We start from the raw sequence: 19480 nt of genomic DNA, 5'->3' as shown, positions 1-19480 counted from the left end.
GTCACTTAATGTGCAGCAAGATGTCCTCCCAGCACCTGCTCAGAGGGTCACACCTGTTTCAGAGAGTTCCTGACAATGTTAACCTTCTCTCAGTGTTGACTGGTAGAACCTCATAGTTGGGAACTGAACTTTCTTCAGCAGGAGTAGTTACCATTTCTTGAACTCATTGCTGTCACTCTGCACTCAAAATAGTCATTAAGTGAGCTGAGAATTCACATTAGTTACTGTTTGTCTAGCATTGTTCTGTCTTCCCGAAGGAGCAATGTTGTCCCAGTGGTATTTTGCTTAAACTTGCTGTTAGAAACATTTAAGTGAAGCTAGAGTGGACTGCTGGGAAATAAATACTTGGAAAATACTTTCTCATTTCTACAGTTTTGATTCTTCGAAAAAATATTGCAAATTGAAACTGCTGCTTGGCATAGTCTCAATTCAAAATTATGTATGTTATTCCTAACATGTACTAAGGGCTTGCTTTTGGAAGTAAATAACTTGCATATTCTCCAAGTTATGTGCAGCTAGTATAAGATACTGTTGATCAACTGCTCAATGTTAGCAGTGTGTTGTTGCTGTGATTACTAGAGTCCTTGCAGCCTGACTGTAGAAAGACAAAAAAATAGAAAAATCAAATTGAGAACTGTTCTTTATATACTTTTAAATATTGACTGAAATATTTTTTTTCAAATATACTAAGGTCTTGTTCAGCTATTTAAGTCAAAGTTTACTCTGCCTTGTTGGTCACATGTCTCCAGTTAATAGCAAGTGAGCCTGCTGTGAATCATATGTGCAATTAAGGTGACTAAACGTAGAGGAAAATATGAACTATGAAGTTCTTAAGAAAAATCAGAAACATTATATATTTCCATTTCTTCCTTTTTATCCTTCTCTCATTTTTTACCTTTCAAAATGTTTTATACTGTCCCCCCCCTCATCCTTTGCTTTTTAAAATATTTTTGCAGTCTTCTAATAATTCTTAATGTTCTTCTCAATTTCTTATTTTTCTAGATCTTCTGCCTTTTTTCTCACAGTATCTTCTGTAGAATCTCTATGCTTTCCCTTTTAACTAACATTACTGATGGCAAAAGAAATGTTTCTTCTGGCTGGTCAATCTTTCAATTTTCTTGACTTCAGCAGTGAGTCACTATGACCTACCAGCCAGTCCTCCTAATCCTCTAGCCCTTTTGAGAAGTATTTGGGAATTTTGTGTTGTCAGGGTATTAATATGAAGTATAGTTCTTTCCCTTCCTATGTGTTTACTATGGTCTGGTGGGATTTACCCTGAGGTGAAAGAGAGTGCAACACACTGGATGTTTCATGTTTTGCTTCAGTCTTTTCTGTGGATGAGCATTTTGTAAGAGAATGCTCTATGTCAGGCATTATTTTATCTTCTAAGCTAAAGAAGGGCAGATAGTATTTTATCTTCTCTGCTCAAGCAGGGGTGATCCCTTGTGGAGCTGCGGAATGTGGCTTGGTGGGTGGGAAGTAAGAAGCCCCTGGAAAACTATTTGGCCTTTGCCTTCCCTCTTCCCCCTTTCCTGTCTGTCTGTCACCTTCTTTGCTCTCTCCGCTCTGGGAGCAGTATGAAGAATTTACTTTCAGCCGTTAGGGAATAGAAGGAGTGAAGCAGGACTGTGGGACTTCTGGTAGAAACTGGTGTACAGGACCTTGCTTTTACTGGGAAGTGGTTTTTATTGTTGGAAGCTCGCCAGAGGCAGGACAGACTGTGCTGGGAGTTGGGACACAAAAAGTTCTCTGCTGTACTGTCTTGTTGCTGGTACGAGTTGAGATGTTAACGTTGGCTGCACAAGCTTCTTTAGTGTGTACCTGTTGTTGACAGCTGCAGTATTTCTTATTTTGATAATGATTTTTTTCATTCTCTTTAGCAAATAGAGGCTTTGTACTTTGACTGTAAGATCAAACATAGTCTTTGATCACAACTAGTTATTATAACTCAGATGTGACTTTACAATAGCTATGATATTTATGGCAGCCAGTTCATGTCAGATAACACTTACATAGGATGAAACTTCTAGCATGAGTGAAAGTGGTAACACAAATATGCCACATTAAGTTGAGCTCTCCGTCATGGGTATTTAGAGCCTTGCGAAACCTCAGCAGGCCATCTGCCCTGGTAGCTAGAGCTCTGAGTTTCCCAAAGAGGGAAGAAATGTACTTTCAGTTTTTTCTTCTTCTGCTCTTCATTCCAGATGTAAACAGTCATCCTATTATTCATAGTATAAAAGGGCAATTAAATACGTGGTCGACTTTGGAAATTAATGTTCCTTTCCTTTCCTGAGATGAATAACTGAGGACCAAAAAGTGGGCTGTGTTTTTGACTGTGAAGTCTTTTAGCCCCCTGATTCTTTAGAGTATGTGCATCCTTTTTATTTAGCTACATTCTACAAGTGACTAGGGAAATTGAAATATTGGGTTCATAAACTAAGCCAAACTAAAAATAATGTATATTCCCCTTCATATAATCTTAATATAAATATTTTCCATACTTTCAGGTTGCAAGAATTTGCTAGAATATGTAAATCTGTAATGATTTTAAGATGATTCATGAAAAAAGTTTGTTTAGAAATTCACAGCTGGATTTCATAGTATCCAGAGATTTTTTTTTTCCTCTCCTTCAGCTTGAGACGTGAAGTATGTGTCTGGTTTTTTCTGTGTTCCTTTTTGCTTTGGTAGCAAGAGCTGGAATGCTTGGGTGTTTGATGGAAAAATTCTATTGTCCTTAGTTTTAAGCTCCTTTTTCAAAATAAGGTGATACTTCCAGAAGTTCGTAATCACAGAAAGTGTTTATTTTTGCAAGTAGCAAAGTAAACTTCATTGCTAGGCAAAACTGCAGAAGTGGTCAGTCTCGTGGGAGTAAAAATTAGGGTGTGGCTCTTCTAACCTTCATGACTTTAACAATATTTTAACTGGAAGAAATTTTAGTCTATTTTATTTCATGGCCTTCCCAGCTGTGATCATATGAGTGCATGTTGTTTTAATAGCTTACATGTGATAAGATTTAGCCATGGTTAAAACTTAGAGGTTTTCAAGTTGCCACTCAGAATCTTGCTCTCCACTCCAGCTGTGGTGTAACAATGTTTTCTCATGCAACTGTCTGAACTCTTGTCCTCTATGATCCTCTTGATCTAATTTTAAGAACTGTATCTTCCTTGGCTCTCACCAGTTGAACTGATTATTTTTGAAGACACCTGTGATTAGACTTGGCCATCAGCCCTTTTAATGCAGCTCATTTCTCCAGTGTCAGCAAGTAGCCTTCTAGGTACTTGTTGCATTGATCATTTTTAAGCACAGCATAGCTCTCTGCTCCTACAGGAGCTCAGTTTAATGTTATGTTACACCGTTGCCTGCACTTTTAAAACACTGGAGTCTGAGAGGCTACTTCCATTCTTATCTGCCTTTTGGGCACCTTGTAAATTTTGGGTGTGAAAAAGAGTGGTAAGTTTTAGGTTGCTTCCATCAGCCAGAGCCTCATAAATTAATTCATAAATTGTTGGTATAACAGTTTTGTATAAGGAGCGAAGTGAACTTAAGGGCATCAGATACTGCGCTAGACAGACCCTTAATCTGAATCAATATGGTCAGTCTTGTTTTCCAGAGATGCCTGAGGAAGAACAAACATGGCAAACATACATGATGAACTATTTTCCCCTACTATTCTCCCAGGCTTTGGCCATTTTTAGCTCAGAGGATTTCCTGAGCCTGTTGTGCTTTGTTGTTTTAGTAACCTGCTGTGGAGCTGCTCTTCCTGGTTCTTCTCCAGTCTCGTCTTGAGCTTATTTAAACTTCTTGCATCCACAGCATCCTTAAACAACAAGTTCTGTGGATTTGTGTGTGTGTGTGGGGGGGGGATTGCTTCCCGTCAGCTTCATTTAATGTTCTAGTTACTGTCAGTCCCTATCTTACACCACCCGCAATTTGTAGACCTCTCTCTTATTTCTTCTGTGCTTGTTTCTCCAAGCTGAAGAGCCCCAGCATGCTCAGTTCCTCTGAAGCTTGGAGCCCATTTTTACCTTAGGTCATTCTTGTGCCTTTTGATGGATCTCTTCCAGTTCCAGTAGAGTTGGTTTGAGACAAGATGGCTGTGGTTTTATATAGTGGCATAATTATGCTTTCTGTTTTGTTCTGTTCCTTTTCTAATAACTGATAATGTTGGATTTGCTTTTTTATTGCAGCTGATCACTGAGCTGATATTTTCATGGAATTATCTATCATAATCCCAAAATCTTGCTATTGAGTGATCAGCTCAAAGCCTTCCATTTTATATATGAAGTCAAGATTATTTTTTCCTGCATACTTTGCTTTACCTATATTGAACATCGTCTGACATTTTTGTCATCCAGTCACTCTGTAGCTATTTGCAGTTAGCCATCAGCCTTACCATGTTTGAATAATTTTATGTAATCAGACTTTGTCTGCTCGCTGCTTTCCCATGTATTCATGTAGGAATATGTTGAACAGAGCAGATCCCTGTGGAACTTACCTAGTCCCTCCCTCCACTTCAAGCACTGACCCTTGATGCCTACCCTCTGCTTCTGTTTTTTTTAGCTCAATTATTTATTCATGTTGGGACCTTTCCTCTCATGCCATGGCTATGTAGTTTGCTTAAAAGCCTTTCATGTAGCCCTTATTGAAGTGTCCACGTATATTATGAAAATATTTACACTGTTTAAAAGCAGAGGAGGATGCCTTGTTTCGAAATGTATTCACTAAAATAGGATAAGCTTATTAAGGTTGGAAAGGGGTAAAAAGATGGTTAGCAAGTCAATTTTCTTCACTGGTATTTTTACTTTAAACAAAAAACCCCACAGTTTTTCCACAAAGAACTTTTCAATCTTGTTCTTTCCATCCCTTTCCCTTGCTTCTTATGGAATGTACAGGGGGTGAAGAAGTAAAATGCTTTATTTTGATTTGTAGACAGCTTCTGTTCTGAAATTTGACATTGGTACTTTCTGAAGTTAAAGGTTCTGCCTCAGTTGTCATGAAAAAGATTGCTGTCTAGCTAGCTCTATCCTTGTGTTTATTTTTAACCAGAGCAAATTACCACTGAAAATATTTGTCGGTTCTGTTAAATATATATATTTTCTCTAGTCATTATGAAATCACATACCTTATTAGAAAGAGGAAATCTATTAGACTTTTCCCAAGGATTTATGCTCCGTTGCCAGCCAGTGCCATATTGTTCCTAATTGTTGTGTCTTGTGTCTACTGACCCGATTCTCACTGGCTGCGAGTGGGTATAACATCATGAAACTCTTTCACAGAATCACACAGCATCACATAGCAGCTGGGGTGGGAAGGGACCTCTGGAGATCATCTAGTCCAACCCCCTGCTCAAACAAGGTCTCCTAGAGCACATTGCCCAGGACCCTGTCCAGAAGTCTTTTGAGTATCTCCATGGTGGAGACTCCACAGCCTCCCTGGGCAACCTGTTCCAGTGCTCTGTTACCCTCACAGTAAAGCCATTTTTCCTTATGTTCAGACAGAACTTACTGTGTTTTAGGTTGTGCCTGTTGCCTTTTGTTGTATCGCTGGGCACCACTGAAAAGAGTCAGGCCCCATCCTCTTTACACCCTCCCTTCGGATATTTATATGCATTGATTTTAAGTAACAATTTTGGAACCAAATATTTGATTTTCCTTCCCTTGCTTTTCTGTACTGATAATTTTCTTAATGTAGCAGCAATGTATCTGGTTTTAAATGGTTTAAGGATGCTCCTAATATGCAAAAGGACAGGAAAATGATTGGTCTAGAGTATAAATGAAAGTGAATAGGACAGATATGTATTGTTTATTGCTTTGGCCGGAGATGGTAACTTACTCTTCTTTGAAAGTAAGTCACTTCATATTCTTTCAGTAAATAAACGCAGTGATTATTCTAAGACCCACATACAGTTTCAGTACTTTATATATTTTAATTTGTGCATTTCCATACCATATGCATGTATTTGCATGTCACTACTCAGATATAGCACAAAGAGATTCTGTAACTGAATGTGGCACACAAGCTGCATCTCAACCCGAAGTAATGTTTAAATCATTTTCGATGAATGGTTTTCATTGGATTTGATTAAAGTAATCTGAGCAAATGGGATATTTGTTATGTGTTTGATGGGAATTCAATAACTTTTAGCTCTACGAATTACTTGAGACATGGTACGAAGACTGATTATTATATTTCAAAGTGTTATTTAGTAGTATTTTTACTCTCACTTGGGCTTTCATTCTGGTAAATATCATGAATTTCAGATTGTGAAAAAAACAACCCACCATGAGTCCTTCTGTTGCAGCAGCTTATATATGTAGTTTGCCAACCAATGTTTTCTGTCAAGTAACAAAGTGGCACCAAAGAACTTAAAGTACAAATGGAGTAATAACATGATTTTTGAAAGCCTGTAATTATTGGTGGTCCTATGCCAGCTCCAAAATAAAATTTATTACTTGGAAATAGTTAATTAACACTCTAAGATTTGTGAATATGCATTTAAAACATCTTTCTTGTGTTTGCACATCATAAAAAAAAAATTCCTCAAATTCTGTTTTGTTCGACAAACTATATCATGTCATAGATTGTCATTCCAGTCTCCATTTAAGAGTGAAAACCTGTATCTTAAAAGAGAATGTCGGATTGTGCCGGAATGACAAAACATGCCTGTCATAATGGTAGTAATAAGAAGTAAAAATAGAACAAAACCAGTTTTAGTTGAAATCATAGAAACCAGTTTATTGTTGCCTCATTTTCTGTTGTTAGTAATAGTGAAGAAAATTTCTGTATGATTTCATAAGTATTCTCTTCTGTGCTAGTATTCAGAATTGTATCCTGAGTGTATTTCAAGGACTGGCATCACAAGCATAGCACTTGATTTCTGTAGTTTCATGTATTCTCCAGCAGACAGTTCTTAGAATGCTTTAATGAATGTCGGTAGATGATACCTTACTTCAGCACTTAAGGTAAAAATTCTTATTTTGACATGTGGTTTGTGGAAAATATGTTTCAGAAGAAGTAGAGTTGGGGGTTCATCTGCTCATTGAATGATACCAGGTGCTTTTAACAAGAAGACACGTTGTGTGAGGACATTTAGTTGTTCTAAAACAGTGGACTCTGCTTTTGATGAGGCTCCTAGCCCTGCCAAAGAACAAATAGTAATGATGTTTAAGAGGCTCAAAAATTAGAATCCAGGAACTTTAGAAATTTAACTCTAGGGCAAAACATGCAGCTCAGCTTCATCTCTTGACCAAGTCCCAGAAGCAGCTCAGCCAGGAACATACGCTTTGAGCCAGGCTCTTAGGAATGTTGGAACAGCTTTAAGTCACGTTGACTTGCACTCAGTGGAAATCATAAGTGTAACATAGGAGGTAATGAGCACCTCTACAGGTTATACCATGTTTAAAAAAAAAAATTCCTCAGAATACTGCAATTACAGATACTTCTGTGCACTCCTAATGTATGAAAGTGAACACCAGGTTATTTTAAAAGTTTCATTCATATCCCTTATCTGTATCAGAAAGTCTAACTGATTAAAATATTATTACAGTTCTTACCACTCAAAAATATTTAATTGAGAATGGAGTATTATTAAATTAGAACATCAAGAACTCAAAAGATTTGCCAGAACTAAGCCTGTCTGTACGTCCATGGTTTGTCTCCTTTGTATTTGTGTATTATGATAGTCTCTGAATATATTATGAAATTTCCTTATTCCATGGGACCTCTGCCTGATTGAATGCCCAGGGTAGATGTTCAATTAGCAAGCATCTACAAAATACATACCTTTGACCTCAGTGTTTAATGTAGCTATGTCTTACTTTTTGCATGTCGTTCAGCTGCTCCTCTGAAAAGAGATGTAATCTGCTCGTGGCCTTTTCTATGCTGTTCTGCATTATCATACTTTTTAATTGAAGTCTCCCCGAGTTCTGTGTTGCAATCTATTCCTTTCCCTCTCCCTTTTCTGGCTTCTGTCGTGTTTGCATTTGAATCAACAGGTTGTCTTCCTTTCTGAGTTCATTGTCAGGTTCACTGAGAGAAATGGAAAAGAATTTTCTTACCTCATCCCCTTTGGTGTTGAAAGCCCACTGCTTAAGAATTACAGTTTCGCCTCACAGCTGCAGGCTAGAACGTGCTAAGTTGTTGTATGCAAATGTTTCATATAGAGTTTAGTCAACTATAGGAGCTGAGACCTTCAGATTTTGTCTCGGAACCTCTTGGATAAGACCTCTGTCAATTCTCATCATTTGCCCAAATTTGTGTAAATTCTCACAACTACACTGAGAAGCACATTTGACCCAAAGACCGTTTCAGCTTAAATATCAAAATTGGATTTGGGTATTTGAGAATGATATATAATAGTAAATATATATATATGCATATAAGTTTGCCAAAACTTTTTAGTGTTATGAAACAGTTTTGCCAGTCTTGCTTTCAGAAATGGCCAGGTTGCATTGACTGAATTTTTTCACAGTCATTGAGAATGATGAAAGCAGTAAAACTGAAAAATTTTAGACTGAATGTTTAACAATCAGAAAGTTAAGGCTTGTCTACACAAGAAACTACACTGGTACAGAGTTGAATAGGTTTTGAATTTAAAATGAAGTGATTAATTCTGTATTGCCTATCACTGAGAGAGTTTATTTGTATGAAGTGTCTTTTTAATTTATTTCACTTCCAGAAGATAGTAACTTTTTTTAAAGCAAAGTAATAGTATCTCAATGGAAAATTTGAGAAGAAAAAGCCTGCAGTACACGTTCTGGACTGTTTCCATATAGGGAAATAGCACACAGGAAACTGAAAAAAGGAAGCATAATTGATTCTTTGCTGTCCAAATAACAGGAAAACCTGGATCCTAAGAGATATACTCAGGATGCTCTGCAGGCACACCTGTTTTGTTAGTATTATCATCTCTAGAACCACTGAATTTCCTGGTGCTGCATGAGAACTGAGTAAATCAAGCACAACACAAAACTAAACCACTTTTCTTTGCTCCTACTGGGTTGCTTTCAAGCTGATAAACCATATTGCCATGTCAGAAGCTTCTTGCGTCATCCCTGGCCCTTGGGCTGATGCTGTTGGCTTCAGCAGGATTTGTGCCGAACTCAACTTTGTATCCCTTCCACAGTCCCTCAAGTGCTCTACATACACAGGTGTCCCTTTTTGCATGCAGCTTTGCTTGGACTGATATCCATGGTGTGGACAATCTCCAATCCAGGTAATCCTCCTGAGAATAATTGAGGTGATGATTGTATGGGGAAATCTTAGCACCTGCTGATGCTACCAGTTGTGCTTCTAGTATAGTGGTAGTATGGATTATAATGGCCACCTCACATTGCAATGAAATTCAAGATATTTACTATTCTAGTCAATAACTATAGAATCATACTAGCCACACCTCTGCCTTCAAGAGCCTCCAGTATACTTTATTTTGACAAAGCCATTTTTTGAATTTTCCTTCCACCTGAAGTTTTGGCCAAGGTTAAAAGCATGCTAATCACTTCCTCCCTGTTTTATACTAATTCACTCACACTTTTAAGAAATTTTACATATTAACATATGCTGTAACTTAATTAAGCTTTACAAATAAGGCACTTAGCCTAGTTCCTGGGTGTTTCTGTTATAACTTCAGTTTCATTTGTATATACAGGTTTTGACTTTGCACTGAAGTTAGTGTTAAATTAATGCTGTTGAATCTTGGTAGGCAAAGATGTCTGCATAGGAGGATGGTGAAAACATAATAATGCTAAATAACATGTTGATATTGATAAGTGAAAAAGTAACAGCAACTAACAGTTAAAAAGTAGCAAATAAAAGTAAAAAAAAAAAAAAAACAAAAACCAAAAACAGTTTCCAGCTTGATTTCTTTTCTATATGCATGTCAGATTTAGTTTTGTTACATTTTGTTTTGTAAGCATGATTTAATAGTAAGCTCAATTAAAAATTTCTGTGGTAAAATCAATAAATCTATTAGCTCTTAATTTATGTTAATATCTGTAATGTAATGGGATTGACTATCCTTCATGAAGTGTTTATACTTGTAAATATTAAAATCAGTTTTTTAATCTATGTAAATTAATGGATTTCTATTTAATTTCATCTGATATTAAGTCAATCTTCATTTTATTTATTTTTATATGCATCGTTTGCAAACTGCTATGCAGCATTGCAATATTGAAAGTAATACAGTTTCAACTATAATAAAGCATTCTTTGGATTGTGTTTTTTATTTTCCACATATTGTGCAACCGTATAGATGGAGGTAGAGGATTGCAGACCTTTCTTTAATTCCTCATTTTAATTACTACAAGTGGAAAAGATAGAAACCTCTTGATACTTTGCATGAAGTGGCGCTGTGTGTTAGCTGTGTGTAAACTGTGCATTTAGAATGAAAATAGAACATTTGAGAATATTAGATTCTCTTTGTCGTTTATAACGAAGTTTCTGTATTATTTGTTGACTTTCCTTATTTCTGCTGCTTAGCTGACCTGAGAGATTTCTGGGGATGAAAGTGTGTAGTATAGTTCCCATGAATTGTCACTCTTTCTTATTTTTCATCCTGTTGAGAAGGATATTAGGAGTAATGGAAATTTTGTTGATGAGGTTGTCTCACCACTCCCAAGGACTGAGGCCACCAACTAGTATCACAGGGAGCACCAGACAGGTCAGGTGCCGGATTTGAACCAAGTAAAGCCTAAATGTTGAAATGTTTCATGTACTGCAGCCATTATTTGTGCTGCACAGTTTCCCCTTAAGATCAGTTTTATTAGAATTTATTTCCATGAGCAGCATTCACTAGGTTTTTGTTAGCTCTATTGTCACTTTGTGTAAGCGCATAGAGATGATAACTATGGGGAAAATGATTAGATCTTTAGCTTGTCAACACACCATTTTTCATTTTTGATAACTGCTGTTCTGCTTCATACAGACTATTTCCTTTGTTACTTTGTTACTTCTTGCTAACATGCTTTGTGTTTTCATTTCATGGATGTATTTGTTACCTCGTACTCCTGAGTATTAGTGAGAAAATAGATTAAATGGACGCACAAATACCTTGACACTTCATCTGCTCTGGATAACTGTCCTCTGGACAGTAGTGAAGTTTTTAAAGGTGGGCCGTAAAGCCCAGCTCAGGAGATCTGTTCATGATTGCAGTTGTATGGAGTGTGATTGCGGTTGTATGGAGTGTTTGTTCAGCAAAACCCAAATACAGTCCTTGGGTAGAGCTTTGTTCGAGAGATGTTGGCAGGCACAATGCCACGCCAGTTCGTAAATGAAAGATTAGAGAGAGGAGTGAGCAGATAGGCTCATCAGTTCGTAGAGTGTCTCAGAATTGGAGAAACTGTGCTTCTTCCTTCCTTTTGTCTTTATATTCAGTTTTCTTCGATAAATTATTGCATATTATGTTCATTCTTTATTTTTGCATAAATAAGGCAGGAATTACTGTAGAAGCAATGATAGCTGATTTTCATTCAAGGGCTACCTCTCTTCTTCCATTTTGACACTTTTCTGGCACAAAAAGAACCTCACTGCTGCTGGAAGCAGTACGTCAGCGTAAAATGTTTTTAAACAAAGGAAAAGATGGAGGGAAGTTAAAGGTGACATTGTCATCAACTTCCTTTGGCTTCCCAAACATCCTTACCCAAATCTTACCTAAAGCCCGCTGTTTATCGTTTCTCTTTGGTATCCACCATGAAGAGCACAGCTGCAAAAGACTTGCACAATGCTGCTAGTATTTGTCAGAAAGGGGCTGCTAAAAGAGACATTCGAAGGGGGGTCGTTCTTTGCTGTTCAGGATAAGTTCAACTCTTCCGGGACTCATGTCGAAAATAGTAGTTGGCTACAACTAGTATCTTACAAGTTTGTACTTGTTCTTCGTGCCTAGCATGTGATGAATTTAACCACTGGTTGAATCTCACCGTGTTTAAGGCAGTCATTTTTCTGTGAGCCTTACAGATGAGGAAAATAAAGCATGGTGAGATTAAGTCAGTTGTCTGTGGTACTTCTGTGAGTCGGCGGCACAAGTAGGAAATAGAGCCCTCATTTATTCTTAGTCTCGAGCATATACTTCAGTCCTGGGACAATACCCTGTCCTTACGTAGCTTTTAAAAATAATTATTGCACAGATCCAAAGATGAACTGATTGCCAGATACGATGTTAGACAGAATTTTTCTCTACAGGCGCATTGACAGGAACCTTCGGTTTGCTTCACTTCCTTAAAGCGTTAGGGAGAGGTCACTTGTTAAGACTATATGAGTGTATTCTACATATTCAGTTTTCTAAAACTGCAGCAGTTTGGGATTTTTTTTTCATTCCCTTCTCTTCCTGTCTTTACTGTCTGTGAAGGGGGAAGTTCTAGGAGAGGAAGGAGAATAAATGAGCCAGGTCTGTACTGGATTATCAAGACGGAGCTGCTAGTAGCATACATCATTCGTAGTCATGTTCTGTGCCTTCTGAAATTCACAGGTCTCTTCAGAAAATTTTTGAGGTGATTTATCATGAACTTAGTGTGTTCCTGGCTGTATCTGTTGTCATTAGCGAATGGCAGAAGTGTAATCTGTCAGGAGGCATTATGGGCACCTGTGGTTTTCATCACAGTGGCAAAATACAAATAGGAAATAATTTGCAAAGTGCTTTTTTACAGAATAGAAGCTTCAGGCACAAAACATAAATGCTAAACTGTCAGGGATCAGAGCAGCAGTTCGAGGAACATAGGTCTTAGCTTCCCGCTTTATACCTGAACCACGAGGCTATCTTTTGTCCCTTACTTTTTTTAATGAGTAACATAATTTTGCAGGATCCCTGCGTCCTACTGCAACTTGAGCATATGGGTCAGAAAGCTGTTTTAAATATGACTAATTATGTGAAATGAGCTCTGTACATATGCTTTGGATTCTGAAGCTTTAATATTTAGGGGGGTGGATTTTTAAAAGTTAAAATCAACAGTTCACCTTTTGAAGGCTTTTTAAACTTGCTTTTATCTTCCTTTATAAGCAATTACGATTTATTTGAGTTTTGCCAGCTAACAGAGCTGTCTTCGTGTATGTATTCTAAGTAAGAATCGTAGAGGAAATATCTTTTATTTAGTAGCAGACTGGTCTACTTTTGTGTTAGATCTGACTTGAAAAATATTCTTAGCTGCCAAATGGATCTGGTTCTAGATCTAATAAAAACTGTTTTTTTCTGTGCCAGGGGATAGCTTTGTACATTATATGAACTTGGAAAGCTGATATATTGGTCATTACAGTAGGTTGTTTTTAGCAGAGAATATCTGTGTGGATGCAGAAAGATTAAACACTTACTAAATGCAACAAAGAAAAAAACATAGTAGTAATCTAATTTTTGGAATAATGAAATTGCAAGGTTATATAGCCTGACTTACTTTGTACACCGTGTTTTTTTTCTAGATGTGTATAACTGCAAAACAAAAATAATTGGTTTTCAAGGGAGATAGTGACATATAATCATGACAATAGGCATGATATACAATATTTAAGCAGGTTTATGCATTTTCAGATTGTTGGATGAGATTTATATACAAACTGTTGAGATGACTTTGTCTTGGTTATAGCCTGTGAAATCCAGTAATTATGAATGATTTGTGTATTTATGTATATGCCGATTCTGTCAAGCCTATTTGTTTGGAGCCCTCCAAGTGTTTTATTCAATTCCTCCTTGTACGCAGGCAGAGAAAGCAGGACACAAGTGTTCATCCCACTTCATCAATCAAGCCAGTGGCAGAAAGGAACCCATTCTGCTTAATTCCCCATCCAGTTCTGTTTGCTGGACCATACTGCCTCCCCAAAAGTAAAATTTGCTTTCGTGCAGTAATTAAAACGTTGGCATAGCCAAAACTTACGTGCGTTGCATGCCAGTTGTGCTTCACTTTGCTGTTTTACAGCTCCAGGAGGGCAGGCCTCTGCTTCAAACATTCCACTAGTGCTGCTCTAGTTATGGTTGGGATATTGTAACATCTCCATTATTAAGCCTTACTTTCAAACTCAGTAAAACTGGGTATTTGAAAATTCCTTCAATTATAAAATGTTCGCAGAAATGTCTAGCCTGGCTGCTTCCCCTCCCTCCCCCCCGCCTTTCCCAAATTCGAAGGGAAGTTTGGTTCAGAAGATAGTCATTTACTAAAAAGTGAACAAACTCACTATTCTTGTTTTCAGGCTTTACTGTCCGTATTTTAGAAAACTTTCTGATAAGTTATTACTGTGGAAGAGTAATTCTGGAAATAAAACGTATTTTTCTTCTGATGAACCAGAAGACTTTTACTGATTCAACAGACCTTTGCAAGTTTATACCAAGTGAAAATGTTGCCTTTCATATCTGTATCTTAGGTTTCCTGGGGTTGGTTCAAAGCTAACAACTGGTTTTGAACAGAGTGTCTGAAACATGCAATTTCAGTGTTCTGCAGTAGCTCTGTGATGTACCAGCATGTCTGCAAACAAATAATCAAGTGTGACTGAAGAACTGGTACTTCGAAAGTCAAATTCTGCACAGGGTTTGAACTATATGGCATCAGCTTGAGTGGACAAAAGAAAGTTAGCAAAACCTAAGCGTGAAGCAAGTAAAAACTTCAGATAATAGGTGTAGAGAACATAGCAGATAATATGGTAGAAACTCAGACTATGCAGTACATATAATGCAGTTCATGTACCATTATTTGGTGTTAAAATATTCTTAAGTCTTACTAGCTGTAACTATAGCTAGTAATAGCTTATTGTAAAATGGTTTATAGCTATTTTATTGTGCAGGATAATATCTCTGTTCATTTTGTTATAAAAGAGGCAGTGTTATTTGATTTTGGTTTCTGAAAGATTATGAAGTTTTTCTCATCAGGATGAAATCCATTCTCTCTCTCTCTGCTGAAATCGGGAGGTATTGTGCCCTATACCAGGCATAACACAGCTGAGGAAAGAAAATCACATTGTAACCTGCTTGAAGTTGCCAGTAAAATTCTATTACAATTTTAAACCCTGGCGGCTGGCTGCTCAGGCATTAGAACCATTGTTTCCCTAGAAATTGGATTGCATCTATTTGAGGTGTAGTTCCAGTGTGATCCCTTAGGGTGTCTTTCCCCTGCAAGAATCTAGTGAGTCAAAGGTTTATCCAGAGTATCATCTGCTTGACTATTTTGTGCCATCAGGCTGCCAGTATGAGGCAACGCTTATATTGCCAACCTACCACTGTGGCAGTCTTGCTTGTGACCAGGAGACAAAAAGCCAGTGTTGAGGCGAGAGATGCAGACTGAGTTTATCAAGGCTGGTTTCTTTAGAGTCTTGTGGTGGGAATGAGACCCAAACTAGGTGGCTCAGATGGACCAGGTCTTCAGCCGAGAATGTTTCCTGGCTTCCCTGAGGATTATTCACTGAGATGCCAAAGCTGATAGTTCTGGTGGTTGTTTTTCAAATAAATAGGACTTGAATACTTTGTCTTAAGGTTGTGCATGGGAAATAAGATGGAAAAATTTTGGTGCTGCTTTGGCTTTGTATGGGGGGAGAAGGGGAGAATAGGGAATCACCCTAACTTGGAGAATGAAGCTGCACAGTCTGCCAAGTGGCTACAGAGTATGTGCTGCTTCAGATGGTCTGGAAGAGGCTCTCCAGGACAGCTTAAGTGCCTGTGCTAGGAAGGAGAGAAAGGCACAGGTAGGGAGAATGAGTAGCCCACACTGATGGCAGCAGCTCTGCACCTTCTGTAATTCTTGAAGAACATTTTTGACAAGGTGTGCACTGCTGATATCAGTGAGTGCTGTATCCATATCCCAGGAAGTTGCTGAGATCTGGTATCATGTAATCGTATCTAAGCAAAAATGGTGCAATATGTGCTTTACAATTCTAAAAATATGTAAGTAAAAACTTAAGAAAACATCATTTTTCGTTATTATTTGCTGTCAAAAAGGAACTAGAGGTAATCATCTGGTACAGCAAGAAACAGAATTAAGGAGGAAAAACAGCTACCATATACAAATGGTCAAAAATTCACCATTTTCTGCTTGCATATACATGCCATGGTGTAGGTTGTAGCACAGTTAAAGTTCCAGTTTGTTTTATATGTTTCAGTTCATTGCTACACTAAAAAAGTCTGCTTTGCAGTGAGCTATAAAAATAAATGTCTTTGATATGAAAACAATTTATTCTTTTTATATAAATATAAACCCAAGTTAATTTCCTATTAACTTTTTTCTTTTTTAATCAGCTTGAATAACAAAAGAACAAACTTGACCCAGTGCATCCACCTTAGTGACTGGTGCAGTTCAAAGAGGGAAGGAGTGGGGTCTGTGATTCATTACTGTATCCACAGTGCATGTTTACTGGCAATTTCCTCCCAGTTGCTGGTTCTGGGCATGTACTGTGCAGCTTTATGTAATAGGCAGTGCATGCCCATGTACACATACAGCGCACACACACACACTCTAAACCCCAAGGCAAGGAAGTGCCGTCTGTACAGGCAGGGTGCCCTAGATGGCACCCGTACATGACTTCATCCTTTAATTCACTACAGAGTGGTTCAGGGGTACCATCTCATGACTCTAACAAATTTTGTAACAGTTCACTAGGTAATTTTACACCTACACCCCCCCCCCCCCCCGCAGCACTGTAAATTACTAATGTCGACATATACCTTGTGTTCCACCCAAGAGACAGCTCTGCTAAGACTTACACCGAATCATGTTCTCATCTGTCCTGAGTACAGAAAGGTTCTTACTTTATCTTGGGTCTAAGGCAGCCTCATGAAGCCACATTAAAATAGCCAGTGCTTATTCTGTGTGTCAGGCTTGAGTTCTGAGGAGTTTTTTTTTTAAAAAGAAAAAAAAAAGGCAAAAAAAAAAGCACATGTGTGTAATTAAAGTACAAAGGGAATAGGAAGGGGGATAGTAAGGGACAAATCTAGAAAATAAGTATCAGTTGGGCATTGTAATTATAGACATTTGAATATACTGGGGGAATTAAAGGACTCTAAAAGAATTAGCCCTACAGCCATTCAGTGTGTTGTGAGGAGTGAGAGTATATTCATCAGACTTTTAAAAAATTATTTGTATTTTCAAGATACTATCTTTATCATAGCTTTCATGGTAGCAAAATCCTCTAGGAAAACCTGCAACAAAACTTTCACTGGAATATCTGTTATAAGTAGTGCACAAGTTTAGCTGAAATAATTGCTACTTCAATACTAAGTGTTCTTCCAGAAAGACTCTGGGAAATCTGTTCTCCTGTTTTTGAGATTTTGAGCATGAAAGATTCTATTATTTGTATTTGAAAGCTATTTGGTTTGCATTTGTAAAATTCCATTAGTTGAATCTTAATCTTTTCATGTGGCTTGGAAGTTATTAAAAAGTTTGAGTTTATTTAAAACACTTTCCACAAGCAGTTAAAAATTGCATGATTGCTAAGCATATTTTTATTATGTTTTTAATTAAATTGTTTAAAACACTGTAAGTAGTACCAGAGACTGAGAGGTGAGTGGGTTTCAAACAGGACACTTCTAATTTATTAAAATAAAGCAGAATAAAAAATCTTCATCAGAATCTGATAAATTTCCTAGGTGTTCTCAATTGCACGTCAAGTGGGAAAATTCCCCTTTTTTACCCCCACAATAATCTAAGAAATCTCCAGAAGGAAACCCTTGTAGAGATTCTTCCATCTTCTCTCCCGACAATGTCCCACAGATTTTTCCATAGAAAAAGGATTATCTGCACTTAAGGATGCTATGTTCTTTTCATTGTACTAAATGGGATTTCTGTCCCAAAATCAAAATAATTTTGGTGATGAACTGATATAAAGTATAGAAAGCTTATGGAAGTGAACCGATAGCAGAGGAGCTTGATTTTGTTTCTAACATGCCACTGAAGATTGAAAGCAAATTTTAACTAAAGAGAACACATGTTAAAGGAGAATAGGAAGTGGATGCAGTAAAGAAGAGCTGGAAAGAACGGAACTGTCGTAGGAATGAGGAGTAAGTGTAGTCCTGTGCTGTCTTTACATTTCTGAAAACCTGGACTGAAATAGCTTTGATGTCACATATTAAAATATATTTTGAGATGTTTTTAAAAAAACACATTAGCTAATAAGTATGAAGATAAGGAAGGTGTCTGGAATATCCAGTCCAGAACCCCAGATCAGTTCTGTTGCTGAACAAATGATTTTATGTTCATAGAGATTTACGATAAATGCATCTGCAGAAATGCGTGCAAACATGAAATACAAATTTGTATTTGTTTGGGCTTTCAAATGAAAGCTCAGTGTTTTTCCTGTGTTAGACACTGATAATTACACAGGTATGCAGGATATGTGAGATGCTGAAAGATCTTTTCAAGTTTAAGGGTTGGATCTTTTTTTTTCTGTTATATCTGCAGGAGAAACCTAACAAAGCTGTCCCTCATCTTCAGCCACATGCTAGCAGAAATCAAGGCTATTTTTCCAAATGGCCAATTCCAGGGTGATAACTTCCGTATCACAAAAGCAGATGCTGCAGATTTCTGGAGAAAATTCTTTGGAGACAAGTAAGTACTAAAAATTTAGAAAATTCTTTGTTCTTTCTAGTGATAAGCATGAAAAGGAATGGTATTTTCAAAATTCAAATAATGGTTATAAATAAGTGGATGGAGATCTTAATCATTTTTGTCATAAATGTTTTTGGTGACAAAAGCTATGACATGAATGATACAGCAAGCAATGAAACTATGACAATTTTTTTTTGTCATACTTCTGCTTTAGAAAGAGACATGAGTGTTGGAAGGTTTATCAAAAGCAGTTTTTGGAGAAACTTAGTGCTTAAGCATGGGTCATGAAGTAGGTGCTAAGGCATGACTTGTAGATGTGTGACAATCCTTACAGAATGCAAAAGTGAAAATACAAAGTAGACAGTTGTTTTGGGTTTTTTTTTTTGGTTTTGTTTTTTTACTAAATAATTTAGCATAGGATTTCGATACTGTTGAATAGAAGATGCATAGTTTGGTCACTTCCTCATATGCAATATTTATGAACACAACTGATATACGAAGGAGAGGACAAGACACTTGCAGTTTCGAAGATGAGGAGCAGCCATTATGGTCACTTAGTCAGATATGTTGCATGACGTAGACCATAGAGAATCACAGAACAGTTGCATCTCAACATATTTTGAGCAGGAGTATCCCTTTAAAAGAAGTCTTTAATTTTTTTTGTTTAAAATACTAGCATAGGAGGTTGGCACTTCTACTATGTAATTTGTTTCAGTGCAAATTTTCCAGTTTCCCTTCCTTTTTTTGCTTGTCTAAACATATCTACTGCTAGCTTCCAACTTTTAGGTTTCATTATAGTGTGGTCTGATAACTTTAACCAGTCTTTTCTTAACAGGTTTCTTTCCCATGAAAATAATGTTAGACCATGCTAAAGTCACTATATCAATCTTATTATTATTAAAGGAAGCAAATCTGACCATGTTTTGTGTTGCCCATGTCAATGTGCAGAAGATCTTCAAAATACCTACAAAAGA

General features: G+C 37.2%; 1 protein-coding gene across 8 annotated transcripts in view; it reads left to right on the top strand.

Annotated features, from left to right (window-relative positions):
* CBLB (Cbl proto-oncogene B) overlaps nucleotides 1-19480 on the top strand; it is a 142728-nt gene that overhangs the window by 54749 nt on the left and 68499 nt on the right. For all 8 annotated transcript variants that reach the window (XM_026112320.2, XM_026112323.2, XM_026112318.2 and 5 more), the window contains exon 4: nucleotides 18360-18506. In XM_026112320.2, coding sequence (XP_025968105.2) covers nucleotides 18360-18506 — 147 coding nt within the window. The remainder of the gene's footprint in view (nucleotides 1-18359; nucleotides 18507-19480) is intronic.

The sequence above is a fragment of the Dromaius novaehollandiae genome, chromosome 1 (genome assembly GCF_036370855.1).
Source record: "Dromaius novaehollandiae isolate bDroNov1 chromosome 1, bDroNov1.hap1, whole genome shotgun sequence".
NCBI lineage: Eukaryota > Metazoa > Chordata > Aves > Casuariiformes > Dromaiidae > Dromaius > Dromaius novaehollandiae.
Note: the sequence above shows the minus strand (reverse complement) of the source record. Positions and strands in the feature narration are given on the sequence as shown.